We start from the raw sequence: 21804 nt of genomic DNA, 5'->3' as shown, positions 1-21804 counted from the left end.
AATCTTTGGACTGTGGGAGAAATCGGAGCACCCGAAGAAGACTGGAGTATTGTTCAATACATTTTTTTTTTCACATATATTACCCTGGACCACAAAACCAATCCTAACTGTCAAGTTTGTGAACTTGAAAATTAAACATCATCTGAAAGTTGCTTAAACAAACTTGGTTTGTATGGTTAAAAAGTATGCTTTGCTAGGACAGGACTATATTTTGATGAGATACAACTATTTAAGAATGGCATGGTGGCTCAGTGGTTTGCGCTGTTGCCTTACAGGAGGAAGATCACTGGTTAAAGCCTCGGCCAGTTGGCATTTCTGTGTGGAGTTTGCATGTTCTCCCCATGCTTGCATGGGTTTCCTCAGGGAGCTCCAGTTTCCCCCACGGGCCAAAGACATGCTTAGTGTATGTGTGTGAATGAGTATGTATGGGTGTTTCCAATACTAAGTTGCAGCTGCATGGGCATCCGCTTAAAACATAAAACATACGCTGGAATAGTTGGTGGTTCATTCTCTTGTTGTGATCCCTGAAATAGCGACTAAGGCAGGGGAAAATAAATAAATGACAGCTATTTGATAATCTGGAATCTAAAGGTTTTTAAAAAATCTAAATATCTTAATATGTTTAGCATAGAAAATGTGCAAATCTTTTCTTAATGTTTTATTGATATTTGACATAAAGGGTCATTTTGACCTACTGTATGCAATATATTTTTAGCTATTGCCAAAAATGTACACTAAAATAAAAGACATCTGCAAAATTGCTGCAAACAATTTATGTGTTGAATTAAAAAAAAAAATTAGTAATAATGAATTTGTTTGTTTAAATTCAGCCCAAATAAACAGTTTACAACCACTTAACTTAAAAAAAAAATTAGCAAAGGCAAGTAATCATCTTTGAATCATTTTTTTTCAGTGTACCAGTGCAGCATAAGCCATGAGGGTCACAAATTGTGCCACTATGATATTTTTGGACATATACCATTTTTCTTCATTAACTATAGAGCAGCTACTTGCATTTGGAAAGCAAATAGGTAAACATGTTTTCCAGTTCCAGTTGAAAAGTTCAGCCTTTTAAAAATACTGCAATAATCTACTAGCTTAGCATTGTGCAGTGTATTCTATTAATTGATTGTCAATTTGCTCCTCAATCTAGCCCTGACATTTGTCTGTTGATTTCTTTATATACAGTTGAAGTCAGAATTATTAGCCCCCTGATTTATTAGCACCCCTGTTTATTTTTTTCCCAATTTCTGTTGAGCAGAGAGCAGATTTTTCAACACATTTCTAAACATAATAGTTTTACTAACTCATTTCTAATGACTGATTTTTTTTAATCTTTCCCATGATGACCATAGGCGAGGCAGTGGCGCAGTAGGTAGTGCTGTCGCCTCACAGCAAGAAGGTTGATGGGTCGCTGGTTCGAACCACGGCTCAGTTGGTGTTTCTGTGTGGAGTTTGCATGTTCTTCCTGCCTTTGCGTGGGTTTCCTCCGGGTGCTCCGGTTTCACCCACAGTCCAAAGACATGTGGTACAGGTGAATTGGGAAGGCTAAATTGTCCGTAGTGTATGAGTGTGTGTGTGAATGTGAGTGTGGATGTGTGTGTGGATGTTTCCCAGAGATGGGTTGCGGCTGGAAGGGCATTCGCTGCGTAAAAAACTTGCTGGATAAGTTGGCGGTTCATTCCGCTGTGGCGACGCTGGATTAATAAAGGGACTAAGCCGACAAGAAAATGAATGAATGAATGAATAACAGTAAATAATATTTTACTAGATATTTTTCAAGACACTTCTATACAGCTTAAAGTGACATTTAAAGGCTTAACTATGTTAAATAGGTTAACTAGGCAGGTTAGGGTAATTAGGCAAGTTATCGTATAATGATTGTTTATTCTGTAGACTATCGAAAACAAAAAGAGCTTAAAGAGGCTAATAATTTTGTCTTAAAAATGGCCTTTAAAAAATTAAAAACTGCTTTTATTCTAGCTGAAATAAAACAAATAAGACTTTCTTAAAAAAAAAATGTTATCAGACATACTGTGAAATTTTTAAACGTATGAAAAAAATAAATTGTTAAATACTTATTATTTAAAAAAATATTTATTACTTATTGAAGGTAGTTTCAAATAATATTTTTTACATTAGTCATAATAATAGTAATATTAATAATTTTAATAATAATAATAATAAGAAGAAGAAGAATAAAAACAATAATAAATATTAGAGTGATTTCAGAAAGATTATGTGACTCTGAAGACTGGCGATGAAGCTGAAAATTCATCTTGAAAAAAAAATCACATGAAAAATTATTTAAGTAAATTATAAACTAATTTTGAACAGTTATTTTATAATGCAATAACATTTAACAATATGTACTGTATTTGTGATTAAATGAATGCAGCCTTGGTGAGCAGGAGAAGCTTATTTTAAAACATTTAAAAATTCTACTGACGCCAAACTTTTGAAAAAAAAATTCAACCTGTACTCCAAGCACTGACTACCTTCTTCAATATAAATGAGTTGATCTCAAGCACTACCAAGCTGAACAAGAGATGGAAATAAGCGATGGCGTAAAACAGAGAACAACGGGGCCAAGTGTCAGAAGATAAAAGAGTGAAAAAAGAAAAGGATGTCAGAGACTTAAATAAGTCCCACTTCAGATCACCTTCCCTATCTGAAGATACAGTTTTGTGCAAAAGTTAAATAAATAAATAAAAATATTAGCAGTTTAAAGTAAACATACTTGGCATTTCCAGTTATTGTTTTATTAAAGTTGCAAGCTTTATGATAATTATCCATTTTAAAAAGTTTTTAACATCATTTGACACCTCGCTCTCTCTCTGTCTTTATACAGCTTCAAACAACTCAATTGACTGTCACCTAAAAACCACATTGTGATGCATGAATAAACATGCGTGATCTGTCTGAAAGAAGCTACACTGCCACCTCCTGGACAACAACGGTTTTTAATCAGTGAACTCCTGATCATCAATAATGTGCAGCTCTGCCACCTGCTGGACTGTAAAAAACGATTTATCACATGACGTCACTATTAGTTTAAAAATACTAATTCACTTTTAACTTATTTGCCCTCAGGCTACTTAAGATTTTCATTTCCCCCCCTTCAGCAGGACATTAAAGAAGATGTTTTGCTAAAACTATGGTCAAAAACTTATACAGAAAAAACCTAATTCAAGAGACAAGAATGAAAACAGAATGAAAATGCAGTCCTTTTTTACTCACACTTGTTATGTTCCATACCTGTATTAGTGTTTTGTCCCGTTGAACACAAAATAAGATATTATGTAGGAAAAAATCACATACTATTGAAGTCAATGGTTACAGGTGTCCAACATTCTTTAAAATATCTTCTTTTGTGTTCAACAGAACACACACACACACACACACACACACACACACACACACACACACACACACACACACACACACACACACACACACACACACACACACAAAAAAAACTCTACTAGGAAACAAGTAGAGATTTAGTAAATTATTACAGATTTTTGCTTTTATGGTAAACTACCCATTTAATACCCATGGCTCCAGATTCACACTTATCAAGTCAAATAACTCAAACTATTTTAAATATGCTCAGCTTTGTCTCAAAAGCCTTCAGAGTGAGAAACTTGGCAGCATATTTTCATTTTGGTTGAACTGTCTTTTTAATCTGATTAGAAGAATGTTAACACTTTTAGTATGGAGTTTGGTTACGTTTCAGTGATTTTGTTTTACCTTTGTCTGGAAGCAGCAGAAAAGTTGGGTTAGATAGGGATGCTTTCTAGCCAGGGCCAGAATGCGTTTCTCAGTCAAAGTGCAGTCAACATCATCGTCTTGAAGGATGACATCTTTCTTCAAAACTTTCACAGCGTAAACTTCATCTGTGCCTTTCAGCTCAGCCAGCATCACCTACAATATCAAGAAGCACTCAAAGGTAAAGATGTCATTCAAAAGGTGTAAAACTACTTTTATTCAACTGGAATTCATTACATTTATTAAAAGTGACAGTAAATATGTAATATTCTACATACAATTTATTTCAGTTCTGTTCTTTAGAACTTTGTATTCATTAAAAAATAAAAAATAAATTCAATAAAAATATTAAGCAGCACAACCATCATGATTTCATGATGAAGAATTTCTGGAGTAATAATGCTGAAAATGTAACTTTACTATCATTTAAAATGGTAAATGCCTTAAACTCTAATAAGATACCAAGTGTAAATTCAAAATGTGGCGTATCAGTTAAGGGTTAATTAATACAATCATGTAGCACAGCTTACTAAAGTTAATGGTAGTCAGTTTAATCCTAATTGCATCATTATTTATTTATCAAATAGCATGTCGCACAGCTGAAAATTTAGCTTTACCATCATTCAAATTGGAAAAAAATGCCTTAAACTGTAATAACATTTATTTAATCAAATAAACTAACTGAGCACATCATTTATTTAAAAAAATATATTATTATTTTTTTCTGACCCCGAACTGAACTAAAACCTACAGTACAAATGCTGATTAATAAAAATCAGTAAAGACACTGACCTTCCCGAAGCTGCCTTTGCCCAACACTTTGATGAATGAGAAGTCAGTGAGGCTCATCCTCTTAGTCTGGACTGTTTTTAGGTCTCCATTCTCCCGGCCCTCAATTTCTGTGCTCTGAACACCACTGCACGAGGAAGAGGAGGAAGACTTGTGCTCCTGACCGAAAGAAAGGGCCTTACGGATACTCTCCAGTTCTGCAAGCTCTGCTACAGGGAGACAAACATGGGAAAACATTTAACATTCTGTCAACATTTACTCACACTCCAAACCTGCATTAGCTTATTGAATACGCATTTATATTAGTTTATCACTATGTAACTTACAGTGGTGTAGTAGAAAATTACACATACTTAAATTACTCTAATTAGTTTTTCTCAGCAATTGTAATTTACCAAGTAGTTTCAAAATGTGGACGTTTACTTTCCCTTGAGTACAATTTCAGTGCTGTATCTGTACTTATACTCCATTATTTTCCTTTAACCTTCAGTCAATACTTTATTTTTATTGTCTTTGGGGATTACATGAGTAGAAACATCAGTCCTGCAATTCCTGTCCAATCAAATCGCACAAAGAAAGTAAATCGCCTCATACTGAACTACCTCAAGACATGGGTGCTTCATAAATGAAGCAAACCGTTTAAAAGTATAAAAGGTGCAGTATGTAAGTGTTTGACTCTTCTTATGCATAAAAATATCATTATATGTTTGCAGATGTTTAAGAAACATGCTAAGTGAATATTCTTGTTTATCTAAAAGGCAATGCTAAAGTCAGATATTCTGCTTTGAAAATGTGAGTTATGGAACGGCTGTCTTTGTTTTGCTTCTTCACCCACTGCCACTTTAGCCAATTATATTTCAGCACCCTGGGTTGCCTTGGTGGAAAAGAGCATATTTCATTAATTCATTCATTCAGAAAGGCTCTTAAAGCTTGTATCCGTGACCGAAATGCGACCTCCGGTGGAAAGTAGCAGACTCTGATACGAGATGCCGATGTTCCACATGAGGTTATTATTTAGCAAATAAAATAAATATTATGAACGTAAACATCAGGTGAGGAGGTTACATTGTGACTGCTTGACCTAACAACATGCTATATGATGAGATTTGCAGTAGAGGTCTGCGTTCCCGCAGCTGTACCTCGGTAGCCGCGGGACCCAATTAGATTTCTTGCAGCACAGGAATAAATTTTAAATTGTATTGGAATAAAGTTTCAAAATGTAATGCTTACTACTCTTGAGTACTTTAAAAAAGGCTACTTTAAGTAATATTTAAAACAGATACTTTTACTCTACTTGCATTACATTTTGGGCAAGTAAGGGTACATTTACTTCAGTCTGATTTTCCACCATTGCTAACTCATGAGTTTTAACTTAATAGTTTTAAACTTGAACTTGGCTGACTATGTAACAACTGTACAGTATATCACATATAACTGTCAAGTGTGAATGTGGGGTATCAGTTAAGGGTTAATACAATCACGTATCACAGTTTGTTAAAGTAAATGGTAGTTTCCTGGTACTTGCATCATTATTTAATTCTCAAAAAGCAAGTCGCACTGCAGTTGTCAGTAGATAACATTCAATATTCTGTTTGTTTGCAACCTAATTATCACTGGTCGTGTGTTGCATTAGACATGATTAAAATGAGCTGAAAAAGTTTCCACTCCCATCAGTGCTTTTAAGGGATTGTGCTCTTGTGCTAATTTGTCCTGTTTAATAAATCTGATCCCAAATGTGCAAATAAATTATGAATGTAGAATCATGAATGTCTGTGTAATTGTGTACCCTGGTCGCAAGGTGAGGTTGGAGCTGATTTGCACCGGTCAGACTCTTCTGATGAAGGGGCTTCTGTTGTGGATTGCTGAGGGTCCTGCCCTGGAGTCAACTGAAGACAGAACATTAAAATGAATACTACAGTTTTTAATATTTTAATGTCCGTCTCAAATAATCCTTCTCATCATCATCATCATCATCATCATCACTGGCCTCAATTCACTGCATCATTATTTTAAGTGGTCATCCTTTAATTTTATTATTTTCTCTGCTTGTGATGTGTCCTGAAAATGAGTCTAATACTGAATGCATTTTTACAGGTGAACACCAATATTTTGCTGCACATTTACAGTGTTCTTCACTAATTAAGGGTTCCTGAGGAAATATGAGCAAAGAAGGCTGTGTGAAAGAATTTTTGGCCACTCAAAGCCTCCTCTTCTCGAACAAAACTCCTTAAATTTTCCTATTTTGACTGTAATGTATTAATATTGTGCACCTTTTTGTAAAGCTGCTTTGTAAAAATAATTAATATCAAAGGAATTATACAAATTAACTTGAATTGAATTCAATTGAATGATTGTCAATTAGGGCTGCACAATATATCGTTTATGTATTGATATCATGATGTGCATATCCGCAATAGTCCCATCACAGAATGTGCAATGTTGATCTATGATTATAGTTTCATAGGAGAAGTAGAACACTTGAGAAATGTGTTAACCAAATAGAGTGAAATGTTTTTAATGCCTGGCAGAGTTAAAAAGATTCAGAGACAATACATTTTACTGCTTGTAACTTTAATTAAGAATAATTTTATTTAAGTATTTATACAGTAAAGACTTTTGCAGGGTTATTTCATATTTGATTATTACAATTTTCTACCTGAATACTATTTGACTGCACTGAAAATCATAAAACATTATTTACCTAACTTTTGTCTTTGTTTTATTGTGTTTGGTTGTAATTAATTGCACTTTATGCATGATTCACTTCCCTACAAACTCATCCCAATCATTCTAAATGATTACATTCTTTCCAAATAGCAGTTATCAAGTCAACGGGTGAAATTGTAAATATATTGCAATATCTATCGCAGAAAAACAAAATATTGCAATTTCAGATTTTTTCAATATCGTGCAGGTTTATTGTCAATAACTGTGGCCCATATACCTGTATACATAGAAAAACATGCCAATTTTAAACACATTTTTAAACATAATAGTTTTAATAACTACATGTATATATACATTTATGCAGAGATCTGGAAGGGATGTGAAAATAGGGGGGAAAATGAGTGGGAGAAAAAAAAAACTGAGTGATGGGGAAATTGTCTCTCACAAAGATATTTAGCATTCCCTCACAAAACAGTTGTTCCACAAACCCATCCTGTTCACTTCATACATGTCAATCCTCCTGTTTTTGCTGGGATTCTCTCGTATTTTACCATTCTATCCTGCTATGATCCTGTCATTAAGTAATTCCTCATATTTATCCCATATTTTTATTATTGAACACATGTTGAAATTAATATAAAAATGTGTGCATTCACATGCTTTCCATTGAAGCTGTGCGTCGATCATCGCCCTTTCTATGCAACCTTAGCAAATCAGTGAATGCATGTATAAGTAATGACAGACAGACATGCTTCGTATGATAAACTGATACTATATCAGCTTCTGTACACACCGTTTAAAGAGGAGCGAAAGTGCAGAACACTTTGGGATTCGGGTCTGTGTTTAAACAGACAAATACACTGAATAATATGTAAACATGACTGTCCTGTGTGTTTTATTTTAAACACAACAAATTTTCTCTTAAAGTTACTGAAGTAATCGAATGCTTTCATTAGTCTATAGATCTGTGCATTCCTAAAGTGACACCTCTGTTACCAATCAAATGAAAAATAGATATTCATTTGCTGCTCTTTACTCGTTTGATAACAGATGTGTTGCTTTAAATGGTGTGTACAGAAGCTATTCTGGAATCAGTTTATCATGTATGAAGTAAACAAGAAGTGTTTTACAAGAAAAAGAAAAACGTTTGCGTTCCCTCACATGTATCTTTGTAAACTTTTCTTCCACCCATTTTTTTTATATGTATATATATATATAAGCATCATATATTAGCATATATAAATGTATATATACATATTTATAAGGATTTTTTACACAAAAATCTTTTTAAAGCAGCTTACAAAATGTGGCAATTATTATATTACACATGATCAAAATCAAAAAGCGCTAAGATGTTGAGAACATTTTACTAGTTATTTAGTTAATAAGATACTGGTATTAGTAGTATAACTAGGTTAATTAGGTTAACTAGGCAAGTTCAGTTAATTAAGCAAGTCATTGGACAGCAGTGGTTTGTTCTGTAGCCAATCGAAAGCATTCATTCATTCGTTTTTCTCCAGCTTAGTCCCTTATTTATCTGGGGTCGCCATAGCGGAATGAACCGCCAACTTATCCAGCATATGTTTTACACAGCGGATGTCCTTCCAGCCACAACCAAGCATTGGGAAACATCCATATACTCTGATATTCACATACATACACTACGGACAATTTAGCTTATTGGATTCACCTATAGCACATGTCTTTGGACTGTGGGGGAAACTGGAGCACCCGGAGAAAACCCACGCAAACACGGGGAGAACATGCAAACTCCACACAGAAATGCCAACTGACCCAGCTCGAACCCATGACCCTTTTTGCTGTGAGGCGACAGTGCTAACCACTGAGCCACTGTGCCGCCCCCAATAAATTTTTTACATGATTTATTTTTATTTCTAACTATAGAAATAAGATTTTCTTCAGAAGAAGAAACATATACGAAAAATATTTTTTATTTCACAGGAGAGCTAACAATTTTTCTTCAACTGTATTTAGATATTAGTTTTAGATGAGTTTTGCTTGCAATTGTTTGTTGTCAAAGAGAGCACAGTTTGTTGTTACTATTTTGAGCAAAACAAACAAAGTTTTTTGCTCATATTTACCAAGGATGCCAATAAACGTATGCACTTGTTTTCTGAAAGTTACTGTTATCTTAAGGATACTGCACAGCACTCACCTTTTTCCTGCGTTGGGTACTGTTGGAGATTTTATCTGGCGTCACCCCGAGATCAGAAAGCACTTTAGCGATTTTTCGGGCATCGACACCACAGCTAGGAGCTACATTACTTTCACAACGCCGATGGACATTCATTTTACAGGCTGAAAACATGCAGGGAGACAGATGTGAATATATGGCTCGAAGAATAATAGTTTGACTGATTTTGCACCATTATCTGCAACTCTTGCCTTTGCACTGCAGGCCTTGCCTCATCAGACCCCATAGTAAAGAGCCGCAGTGGTCGCAGAAGGTTGGGACTTTGTAATTGTGAATGCTGAACATGTGTGGAATGTTTACACTGAAGCGCTGAGAGCCGACCTGTAAAAACAAAATATCATTAAGGCATCAATATTCACACTTTAACCGATCGTGAAAAATCCTGTTTTCAGTAGTTTCAGGTACAAGGGTTCAGTTTTACTGTTAAGTTATATTATTACATAACTCACTTTACTTGTAATGCGTTACCCCCCAAAACTGGTTATTGCATTTCCAATCATTGAAATAAAAGGAATTATTTATTTTATAGGAATACAAAATGTAAAAAAAAAAAGTTCAAAAGAATCTGAAATAAACAGAAACTTAAAAACAAACAGAAATATAAAAACAAATATATTTAATCAAACAGCAAACCAAATAAACTAAGATGAAAAGTACAATTTAAAAATAGAACAAAGAGACAAAAAAAATAAAATCAAGAACAGGGTATCTGCGAGGTCTTAAAAAGTCTAACAATGTCTTAATCTTTAAAAACAAAATCTCAGGCCTTTAAAAGTCCTAAATTTACTGAAATTTGGGTTCTAGGTCTTAAATCATTTTAAACAGGTCTTAATTTTCCAATTGTCCATGTAAAGCTACCCTATTGAGCCAACACCCAATCACAAATAATCCGTCTCAAAACTTTTTTTATATTAAAGTTTTTTATTGCAAAAAGAGACAATTCACAACAGCTGTTAGACATTTTTACTAAAAAATTCTGCCAATTAAATTCCCTAATCTGTAAAAGAAAACTAAAGCAACACATCTCTTAACATGATCTTTTATCAATACAAAAATGATTTACAAAACTAGCTGGACCATTAAATAAAAAAACTTAATGTTTAGCCCTGTATAAGTCTAAAATTTCATTCATAACAGTCTTAAAACAGTCTTAAAAAGTCTTTAATTTGACTTGAAGAAACCTGCAGAAACCCTGAAGAATATTACATTCATGAAATGAATTTAAATATGACTAAAAATTAAATAAATAATAAAGTTTAAAAAAAAAGAAAAAAAAAACATTAAAATAAATGTAAAATACTATGGCATAAATATTATAACTGCACAAAAATAATACTAAAACTACCTTGCATGGTGTACATTTGAAATAAAAGAATACTACACATAACACAGTTTAAATTGTACAGCATGTTGAGTACATTGTTGGTTTTTAAATGACACGCGCATGATTACTTTGCATCAATATTTAACAATAAAACTGTGATTATACTCGTGATCATGATTTTGATTCTATTAAATTAAGATTCTATAACAGTGCATAAATAAATCAAAATGAAATTAAATTACTTTTAAGAAGTTATTTCTGACACTTTGTAATACATTACATATAATGGCATATACTGACCAGTCTGTTAACTACAATTCATCACTGCATGAGATTATGCATGAACATTTAACAATAAAACTATAATCACAATCAAATGAAGTGCACTGGATCAAATGATTAGGAATTAAAGACTCTTAATATAAAGTGGGTCAGCGGATTGCGTTCTGAGAAATATTAATCCTTGCTGTGTTTTCTGATATGATTATTGTGAATATTTTGGTTAATGTTGTGGGTTAGCAAATGACGAATCGAAATACAGTACTGAAGAAAATTATGAAAATGTGTTAACTAAAACATAGTTCAGTCCAATGAGCGAGAGTGTAGATGTAGAATGAAAAAGTCTAGATGGGATACAGCTGCAGATATGCACAATCATTCATTTATTTATTCCTTTCCTTTTCAGCTTAGTCCCTTTATTATTCTGGGGTCGCCACAGCGGAAAGAAACACCGACTTATCCAGCATGTGTTTTACGCAGTGGATGCCCTTTCAGCTGCAACCCATTACTGGGAAACATCCATACACACTCATTTACACACATACACTACAAACAATTTAGCTTACCCGATTCACCTATACCACATGCTTTTGGAGGAAACCCATGCCAACACGGGGAGAACATGCAAACTCCACACAGAAACACCAACTGTCCAAGCCGAGGCTCGAACTAGCGACCTTCTTGCTGTGAGACAAACGTGCTACCCACTGCGCCACAATTAAAATTTTTACATTACTGTGAGGGTTGAGGTAGAGTTAAATGTTAATGAAATATAATTTAATTAATGGTAATTTATTAAATAATATGAATAATACTCAGTATAATTTGTGTTTTTTAGATTTAGATTACTATAATGGTTGGGTTTAGAGTTGGGGTGTTTTGAAATTAAATCAATTAATCATTTAACAAATAATATACAATAATTTCCGTTAACTTCCAGATGCAGCTGTATCCTTTCTAGCCACAACCATGTAGAACTGACCTCTTCAGGAGTGTCTTCTTGTTTCTTCATGCCAGCACATTTTGTTATTATGAGTTCATGGCATCTCTTATGGACCACACAGGTACAAACTGACAAATTAAAGGAATAGGCAAGAAAGTTAAGGCATTGAGGGTGGAAAAATTTAAGAACTGTAGATGAAATCTGTAATTTTTTTTTGTTTTTGTTTTTTTTTTTGTGGAAATTTCTCTAGCTTAGAAACTTATAATTTCATTTAATGTACAAAGAAAAGTATCTTACCCTGACACTGATACCCCTGTTTCCCCAACACACCCCTGCAAAAACACAGCAAAATATTAAGTGTTAGAAAACACATTTGAAAGAATAAAATAACATTTATTCACCATTTACTCATCCTCGTTCGGTTCTAAAGCTGTATATATTTCTTTTTTCTGTAAGCCACAAAATAAGATATTTTGAAGAATGTTGAAAACCGGTAGCCACCGACTTCCTACAATAAAAGTTAATGGCTACCGGTTTCCAACATTCTTTAAAGCATCTATGCTTTTGTCTACAACAGGTTTAAAACACATTAAACACAGTCTCAACACATCACAGTAAGAACTAGGTTTGTGCATTTCCGTTTCTGACCAGCAGAGAGAGCATTACGCTAAAACCATAGACTACAAACACAGTTTTCTTTCAAACATGATTGTGTTAGCGGTGACAACGCATTGTGTGCCGCCAAACAGATGCGCTATTCACCAGGTATGCAAATAGACAGACATAACAGTTATTATTACTTGGAGGAAATGCTTGCAGACGTAAAAAATAAGCATCTGTCTAATCCATGAATGCATCCCTCAAGGCTCACTGCACTAGTACAAAGGACAGTGGCTCTAATTTGCTTTCAATATGCATAATCATTACAAAACCTCTTTTGTTGTTAGCATAAGGAAGAGTGTCTGTGATTAGCATCAGGCGCAGAAATGATAATAAACTACACTAGTGAAAAAATTAGGATTAAAAAAAAAATTATTTGAATTTTAATAGTCTTCAGCCAGACAGTATTTACTTGATCAAAAACATAAAAAAAACAGTACCTTGTGTGATATCATTTACATTTAAAAGAATTCAAAATAAGTTTGGATTTTCATAAGCATTATAATGTCATTTGATACGATGACTAAATTCACTCCTGTCTTCAGCGCCACAATTTGCTGTTCTGTTAAAATCAGTTATTATTCAATCATCTATAATCTTTAAACAATCTATCGATAATTGCAATTATTAGTTTTATAAATTTTAGTTTTGTTGAAGTGAAAATAAAATAAAATAAAGTGTGAAAATAAAATAAAAAATAACAGCATTTATTTGAAATTGCATTGTATTTTAATATTTCTATTGTATTGCATTTTTATACTTTTATAAGTCTTGTACTATTTTAATTTCACCCTTAATGATTAATACTTGATGAATAAAATGACATACAAATCCAATAGTACTTTTGATTGGGTCTGTATGGCTGTTTCCTCATTAAAACAAATAATTTTATGCATCTTTCAACTACATTCAAGAGTAAAAAAAAAGCTTCTTAAAATGTTATTTTTCTTTCAAAATGTAACAGTTTTTCTTTTGCATTTGTTTTATCAAATAAAAGTTGCCTTGTTGAGCATAAGAAACATTTTTAAAGAAGGCTTCTTTTTAAAAACATAAAAATTCTTTACTGATGCTAAGATTTTGACCATTAGTATACAGTGCTCAGCATATATATATATATATATATATATATATATATATATATATATATATATATATAAGTACACCCCTCACAAATCTATATTTTAAATTCATATTTTTTAATAGGTAGCTACACATTAATATATTTGTGCATGTACATTAGATTATTAGTACTGAAGCCAAATCTGGAGCTTATCTAACTAAATAACTTAGATCAATGGTCTAAAAACTAGTAAACCCAAATTTATGTTAGAAAAACATAACAAAATACAAATTTTAAAAAGAGGAAGAATTAAGCGAAAAAAATAAATAAAAATTTGTTGTAATTTTGTAGGTTGTATTTATTTTATTTTGCAATATTTAGCTTGAATTTAGCTTATTATCTTTTCATTTCTAAATATATTTGGTGACTAAAATATTATTTCCATAAATATATCTGTTTAATAAACTGTTTTGTTTAAATGCACAAACATACATTGCCTATATTCACTGAGAAATGGAGAAACATTCATTTTTACGCAGAGCACTGTAACTAAAAAGATGTTGTGAACAAGGGTCTTACCAGATGAAATCTCTGCAGTGGGAGCAGTAGGTAGGTTGTCTCAGGTAGGTGGCCATGAACTTGTGCCCGTTGACCTGATGGACTCTCCTCCTGACGGCCCCCTGGCGCTTTCGGGGACGCATCCGCTCACGAAACACCCTCTCCTCATTTTCATTGGATGATGCCGCTGCTGGGTAATTTGAGATAAAAAAATAAGTTAGTTAATGTATTTGATGTATTTATTATTATCCTAATATTATTCAACTTCTGCATTCCCCAATGCATGACATTTGAATCTATTTTTATTATATTTGTATTGCAAATGATTTCTATTTCTAATAAATTATATAAGGTATACATTTGAATATTCCATTAATCAAAGAATCCTGTGGGAAAAAAGTATAACACTGTACTTTTCAAGAAGCAGCTCAACTGTTTTCAATTTTGCTAATGATAAGAAATTAATAATTGGCATATCAAAATGATTTCTGAAGGATCACGTAACACTGAACACTAAAGGAACAAATTACATTTGTAAATATAGTAAAATAATAGGGTATATGCAGAAGTATGCTAATAGGACTTTTAATTTGCCAGTAACCTGCATGGGTTAAGCACTTCCGGTAAACTGTATGCCATTCAAAATCAGTGAGTTTAAGGTCTATTTTCTTAAAAAGCGATCTTCACTGTGTTATCCGATATAAAGTGGGTCTCTGATTGTACAAGAAGATTGTGCACTGCATTAAATTAATTTTTTCCCTGCCATGTCTTTATAATATGAGCATTTATTTTACACCAGTATATTCAATGGAGCTTATGCGCTAGCCTGCTGATTCTGTCAGCTTTTCATCTCGTTTTACGCTTGAGCAACTAAATGAGTGCTAAAGTCTGTTTAACTGATTGTATTTTAATTACATTACAACATCGATGCTGTAATAAGAAACGTATAAAATGGAAAAAAAAAACTCACAAGAACAGGTCACCGGAAGTTTATCAGTATGGGAACAACACTAGCTCAGCATATACCCTAGATATATATATTAAAAAACATTTTTTAAACTGTAATATTTCTCATTTCTCAATATTGTTAATTTTACTCTTTGATCAAATAGATCAAGGCTTGGAAAAAATCTTTGAAAAACATTAAAATTGTACATCCTCAAATGTTTGATTGGTAATGTATATTATGATTTAAATTTTAATTGAAATCACTCTCCAGAGATTTTTAATTACATTTTAAATGCACCTTTTAAATAGCCAGTAAAACATTATATTTAAGCACTTTTGCTATTTATCTAAAAATAATTTGATAACAACATTATTTAGGTACATGGTTTATTTAAAATACTCAAAAATATATTTTTTTACTTGTTCAAACTACTTATTTAAAATGAGCTGAAACAACATAGTTCTTGAGATTTCATTAGAACAGCTTAATTTTTTATGTTCAATTCACATAAATTTGTTAAAAAGTGTTGGGTTAACTTAATCGATTTGGATTGGGACAACATGAATGAATCTTGTGGAATGAATCATGCTTACAATGAAGCATGGCATAGCATCAAAAAGTATATTTTAATATGGAATGTGTAAAGTTTTTTATGTGCCCGATAGCAAATATTAATCCCCCAAATTTCTATTTAATGTGCGTGTTTTTGTCTTCACATTCTCATAATTTAAATAAAAGCTTCTACTGATTGATGACAGACATGAATTTTCCTATTAGGAGAAATTATTTAAATTATTTAATCCAAGTTTTTCCCCCTTTGTAAAGTATTTTTCTCTTTTTAAAATGTTTTATGCCAAATTATTACATTGATTTAAATAAAACACCAAGGTCATCAGCATGTGCTATATGTTAAAAAGTATATGCAGAGTTCAGATACAAAAACCTCAAAGTGGTTTCAGCAGGCTGCTATGTGAATGTACAGTAATTTCACATGCATGGAAAAGAATAGGTTATTTTCATGGCCTTTATCGTGAAATAACTGAACATAAAGACAAGAGGTTGAGAAAAATGCTCATTTAAGAAGAAAACGTCAGATGGCACTTAGAGTTTTTTTGCATCTGAACTCTTCATATGTTAAAAAGTGGCATCTACTAGGTATATTAAATAGGGTTAATAGGTGACATAAATGCATTTAAATGCATAACAACATAATGGTATATCATTAAGGTTGTAAATTTAAGGTGTAAATAAAAATAATATATGATTTAAATAAGCAATATTTTAAAACAATAACTTAAACCTCCACCAGGTGGTGGCAGGTCACAGCATTTGTTGCTCAATTATTCATTCAACTGATTCATTTAAACAATTGATTTATTAAGACATGCATCAAGCGACAGTCATCACAAATGTGTATGTCAATCACTGACTCAAAACTATTGTTCAAAAACAGATTACGAACCCCACTGTTTTTGTGTACATCTTAATAGTAGTTTGTCAATATAAGTTTATAATTCAAGTATGCTTAAAAAGGGTCAAATATCCTTCTTGAAAGAGAAACTTGTATTAAGTTTCTGTCTACTGGTCTATGTGTATGTGCCATGACTGACTTACAAACATTAGCTCAACTAATGGTCTGTATATAGCAGCACTGAGGACGTGAGGAAACCTGTATGAAAACAATCTTTTTTTCCCCACTTCTGATCCTTCACAAAATAAAAAGCACCTTCCAAAGCGCTATCTAAAACTACACATCACTCTATAGCAGGCTGGTCAGTCACTAAATAAATCAAAGAGCTGGTCGTCCCTCAAGAAGCCTCATGATCTAAAGTCGACCCAGCCAGCAGAGAAAGTGAACAAACACATCATTGATTCTCAAGTGACTCTTCCCCTTTGAGGGCTGCAGTAATTGTGTAGATGTGTGTTGATCATGAGAGAAACTGGTGGCCGAGGACCACCTGACCAGCCATGTGACCCACCGCCACGACTCCACGCATTCCAGAAGTCAGGTGACGCCTTTAGGGAGGACAGTGTTCCTTCATCAGACAAACAACTGTGAAATTACATTCACATCACTACAACAGTTACTGTCCGTCAATGAGAGTAGAGAATCTAGCAACTTTATGTCTCTTGTTTTGTTCTCCCTTTCCACTCGACACAAACACACACACAAAAAAAATGACATCTGTTGTCTCACAAAAGAACAGCATCCAGGTGTACCATAAAACCAGCTTAATGCTGGTTCAAATAGGAACAAATCTCCTTTCTTCAGGAAACACTGAAAGCTCTCATTGTTGCTCAAAATGAAAATGCTACACTCTATTAACTTTATAGAGATTCTGGATTCGGCCTGTGATTTGGGGTCACAAACCAAGCACAAAGATGCACTTCAGGCTTAATGGCAGAGACTGAAATCTAGAGATAAATGTGCAGGTGTCTAATTTAAAGCCAATAACGTATTTAATGGCAAGATATTATTATATAAAATTACTTATTTTCTAATAAATCAATGTGCCAGAGTAAATTATAATGATTATGCTACATTTACCATACTTAAAGACATTGATCAGATGTTGTATATCAAGACATCTGTCAGGTTTTATCCTCAAACAGCTCCTGTATGTAGCACTAGTTTCTTATGCATCTTATCCTTTTATTTTGATCTGATTTTTGATAGTTTCAGGCTGTAAAGTAATCATTCAGCATAGAGATATAGAACTGCAAAGTGGTTCAAGCCTTGCCTGGAACTGCTTTAGTTGCGTGTTTTCAAAGAATAATTGGACACTTCAGAATGCTCATTGGCCAATCATAATGAAACATTCATCAGCCCCTGTATAAATAAACAATAACTGTGTGCCTTATTTTCAAATAATTCAAAGGCATGTTGTCAATTATTCTTTAAAGGGATAGTTCACTCAAAATTGTAAGTTCACATACCATCAGTGTTGGGCAATAACACATTACTAGTAATGTGCTACTGTAACGGCATTACTTTTGACTAACTAATACTCTAATGCAGGGCCGGAGTGGGACTCCTTTTCAGCCCTGGAGTTTCAAGCCTCACACCGGCTCACCTCAGTTCACGACTGACTATATTAAAATAAGGTCATTTTCAATTCAGTTTCTAATTACACTATCACGTCTTTTTTTGAGAAAACAGCTGCTTTAGAACTTCAAATGTTCATCAACCCTAACAGTATTATATGTCTTAACAATAAAAATGAAAAAATATAAATTACTCAGATGAGGATCAAACCCGGGTCGGCAGCGTCGTAACCTAACGTGCTAACCACTGGACCTGCAGGCAGCGTCTTGCTCACGAGGCTGCGAGAAAATAGATAAAAAGAGCAGAGCTGCGGTAAAATAATGATTAAGAAGGCTGTGGTCAAGTAAATAAATAAATTAATTTAAAAAGTGTGACTGCTGAGAGCAACAGATTGGGACACCGGCCCTCGCGGCCAAAAAACGGACCGGCCCACCGGGAATTCTCCCGGTCCTCCCGATTAGCCAATCCCGGCCTGCTCTAATGCATTACTTTTTGAATAAAGTAACTTCGTTACCGTTACAATATGATGCATTTGTCTGTTACATGGTAAATTAGTTAATTTTAGCTGCAGTCTAGCCCACGTCTTCCTGTTTACAGAGGCGACGCATTGTGGAATTGATGCCAACCAACCACAGCAAAAAAGATGCATCATGTATGAAGCCTCATTCACACTACAAGTAACTCGCAGTGGCAAAGTGACAAGCGATCATTCATTTCAACGGAGAATGAGCGACTTCCGGCGTCCTTCATCTACACGAGCGACATAGACTGTTAATGACCAGGTGAGCGTGTCAATCGATATAACAAAGTGGAGAATCCTTACAACTTCATTTAAATGAAGAGCGACTTTCTTGAGCAACAGCCAATAGGAGCACCACCAGAGATCAAGTGATTCTCTCTCAGCTCGCTCAGAGGTGGGTTGTATTCGTGCTGCATAGACCTACACGGACCTGCATCTGTAGCAGGTCACCACCTAGAGCTACAGGGAGCTGCAAAGCCGGTCTGAATGAGACATGAGATGCCAGACTGGACAAAAGTCAAACAAAAGCAGAGACTGAATGCGTGCGAGATTCACCAAGTGTGTGCACGAAAGTGACCGGGTGCTCGCTAGAGAGACCGAATGCATGCGAGGTAGATCGAGTGTGTGCTCATCTGAGAGACTATTACCGCTACTATTATTAAGTACTATTACTAATACTACTATGTTTGTTGTTTTAAATAAATAAGCACACATTTGTTGTCTGTATAACAAAATTGATTCGTTTAGTAGACACAGTAGCTATGTTTCCATTCAAAAAAACATATTAAATTTACCTGCAAAATTTGAATATCACATAAAAGACGTGCGAATAAAGCAGTGTTTCCATCCAAGTAGCCAAAGAGAATAAAATCGTCACTTCCCGATTATCTGACACGAAATTTCAACAGTAAATCCTGAGTTTGCTGTGGTAGTGGAATCTGTGTCAGTCGTTTCTTTATTTAACAAATTACTAGCGGCTTAGAAGACGATGCCGACACGCAATGAAGATGTGCTGGTGTTTGAAGACGTGAGACGCAGAACACAGACGATCTTGACAATTCTGAAGGTAATTATTAATATAACATGAATATTAAAATGGTTTAAGCCTTTTAGAAACACCAAAACATTTCAGATGCTTTACAATGTGCCCAGCCTGCTGGTTTGTCCTTTCACACATTTTTATCATCACATGATCTCTAATAACAAAATCACAGTCCCAATTTTTTTTAATGCACATACTGTAATTTGTTACAGTAAAAGTGTTTCCATCTTGTGTATGCTCATCTTTTCTTATTGAATACATATAGAACGTTTATCACAGTCATGTGCAAGTTTTTTATGCGGATTTTGAAAATGTATGTGCATCTCTGTGTTTCCATTAACTGATTTTTTATGCGCATATCCAAAATTAATAAAAAAGGTGAATGAAAACATATAGTAGTACATTTCTGTTATATTTCAGAACATGTTATTTAAATGTACTGTATAGTGTTGTAATGCTCAGAAAAAAATGCTGATTTATTTTTTATGGTTTTAAATATATATTTTTAGCTGTTACACAACAGCAGATTTTGCACTTTGAATATAAACAGCTTACTTTCTATAAATTGCTGACATACCACTTTTAATTTGTGGTTAGTTTAAAAATTGCTCATTGATTTCATTTTTGAGCAGCTGTCATGTTTTGTGTTGTTTAAATTGCATAAAATGTCTATAATAGCAGTTTTTTTTGGTGCCAAGTTTCACTAAATTGATTCTGAATGATAATTCAGATTACTATTATTTATTTATTTCATAATGGTTTGTCTTTGTTGTATATTTTTGCTAGTTTTCATACTCAAGCTGTGAAAGAACATGTTTAAGAGTTAAATACAACAACTTCCATGATGCTGAAGCAACTTTAGTTTCTGCTTTTTTGTTTCTGAACATATTATTCAGCTGGTTTATCACCTTTTTATTTTTGTGCTGCTAGTCTGACTTAAATAATTTAGTGTTTAAAATTACTTTTTGTTTAAGTCTGTCTTGTGTTTCAGTTGTGAGAATACAGATGAATTAAAACTGTAAAGTTGATCAACAGTGTATTCTCCAAGCAGCATTGAAGCAATGTTATAACGGCATTCATGGGAGCATTAAAAAAGTTCTTTGGAAGAGAAATTCAAAAATTACTTTACAATTTATTACTTTTTAGTGTAAGTAATTGATAAAGTAACTGCGTTACTTTTTGAATTAAATAATTACCTGTAACGCACGCACGCACACACACAGTATAAAGAAAACTGAAAACCTGTAACCATTGACTTTCATAATAGTAAAAACTAATTCTATGAAAGTCAATGGTTACAGGAACACAGTTTAATATTTTATTCTGTGCTTAACAGATTAAACTGAAACTGGTTTGGAACAAGAGTATATGATACCAGAATTTGAATTTTTGGGTGAGCTACCTTTTTAAACAAAGATGGTCAAAAGTTTGGGATCAGCTTGGGACAGCATTCCTTCATCAGACAAATAACTGTGAAATTAAATTCAGATCACTACGTAAGTTACTGTCCGTCAATGACTGAGAGAGTCTATTATCTCTGTTGTTTGGTTCCAATAAACTTGCCATCCAACTCCTCCCACACTTCTTGTCTTTCAGTGCTGTATGTGTGGGCTGCATTTTTTTAATGCTGTCTGCAAGGGGAACTGCTGCAGAGGTGTGATTACAGCTATGAATCCCCACCGGGCAGCACACAGCCCCCATAGCGCAACTAGGCTCGGTACAATTACCGTCGCAAGGTTCCTGGGGGACGTCGGGCGAGCGTGCGCGCGAACATCTGCGCAGATCTGCATTCTGTCTCATGTCAGGCTGCTCCTGGGGCAAGTAGTGTCCGTTTGTTGTCTGATATCAGAGAGCGTCCTGTCTTCTAGAGTGGGCAGCTGCTCAGGAGAACAGCGTGGCAGCTAAAAGGGCCATTAGTGGGATAGATGTGCTTACATAATACATTATCCATCTGCTCAAAAAGCAGGGCTTAACCAGAACA

At 33.9% G+C, this 21804-nt stretch overlaps 1 protein-coding gene across 2 annotated transcripts in view; it reads right to left on the bottom strand.

The window, feature by feature from the left end:
* The window catches only part of prkcea (protein kinase C, epsilon a), a 130229-nt gene that overhangs the window by 52359 nt on the left and 56066 nt on the right, over nucleotides 1-21804 (bottom strand). The window contains exons 3-10 of one of the 2 annotated variants that reach the window (XM_005156293.6): nucleotides 14288-14456; nucleotides 12286-12320; nucleotides 12028-12116; nucleotides 9634-9763; nucleotides 9404-9546; nucleotides 6347-6446; nucleotides 4564-4769; nucleotides 3754-3927 (exon numbers count right to left, since the gene is read on the bottom strand). In XM_005156293.6, coding sequence (XP_005156350.1) covers nucleotides 3754-3927; nucleotides 4564-4769; nucleotides 6347-6446; nucleotides 9404-9546; nucleotides 9634-9763; nucleotides 12028-12116; nucleotides 12286-12320; nucleotides 14288-14456 — 1046 coding nt within the window. The remainder of the gene's footprint in view (nucleotides 1-3753; nucleotides 3928-4563; nucleotides 4770-6346; nucleotides 6447-9403; nucleotides 9547-9633; nucleotides 9764-12027; nucleotides 12117-12285; nucleotides 12321-14287; nucleotides 14457-21804) is intronic. The other variant, XM_005156295.6, reaches the window with a different exon arrangement.

This window comes from Danio rerio, chromosome 12 (assembly GCF_049306965.1).
Source record: "Danio rerio strain Tuebingen ecotype United States chromosome 12, GRCz12tu, whole genome shotgun sequence".
Taxonomy (NCBI): domain Eukaryota; kingdom Metazoa; phylum Chordata; class Actinopteri; order Cypriniformes; family Danionidae; genus Danio; species Danio rerio.
This window is presented reverse-complemented; position numbering and strand designations above follow the sequence as displayed.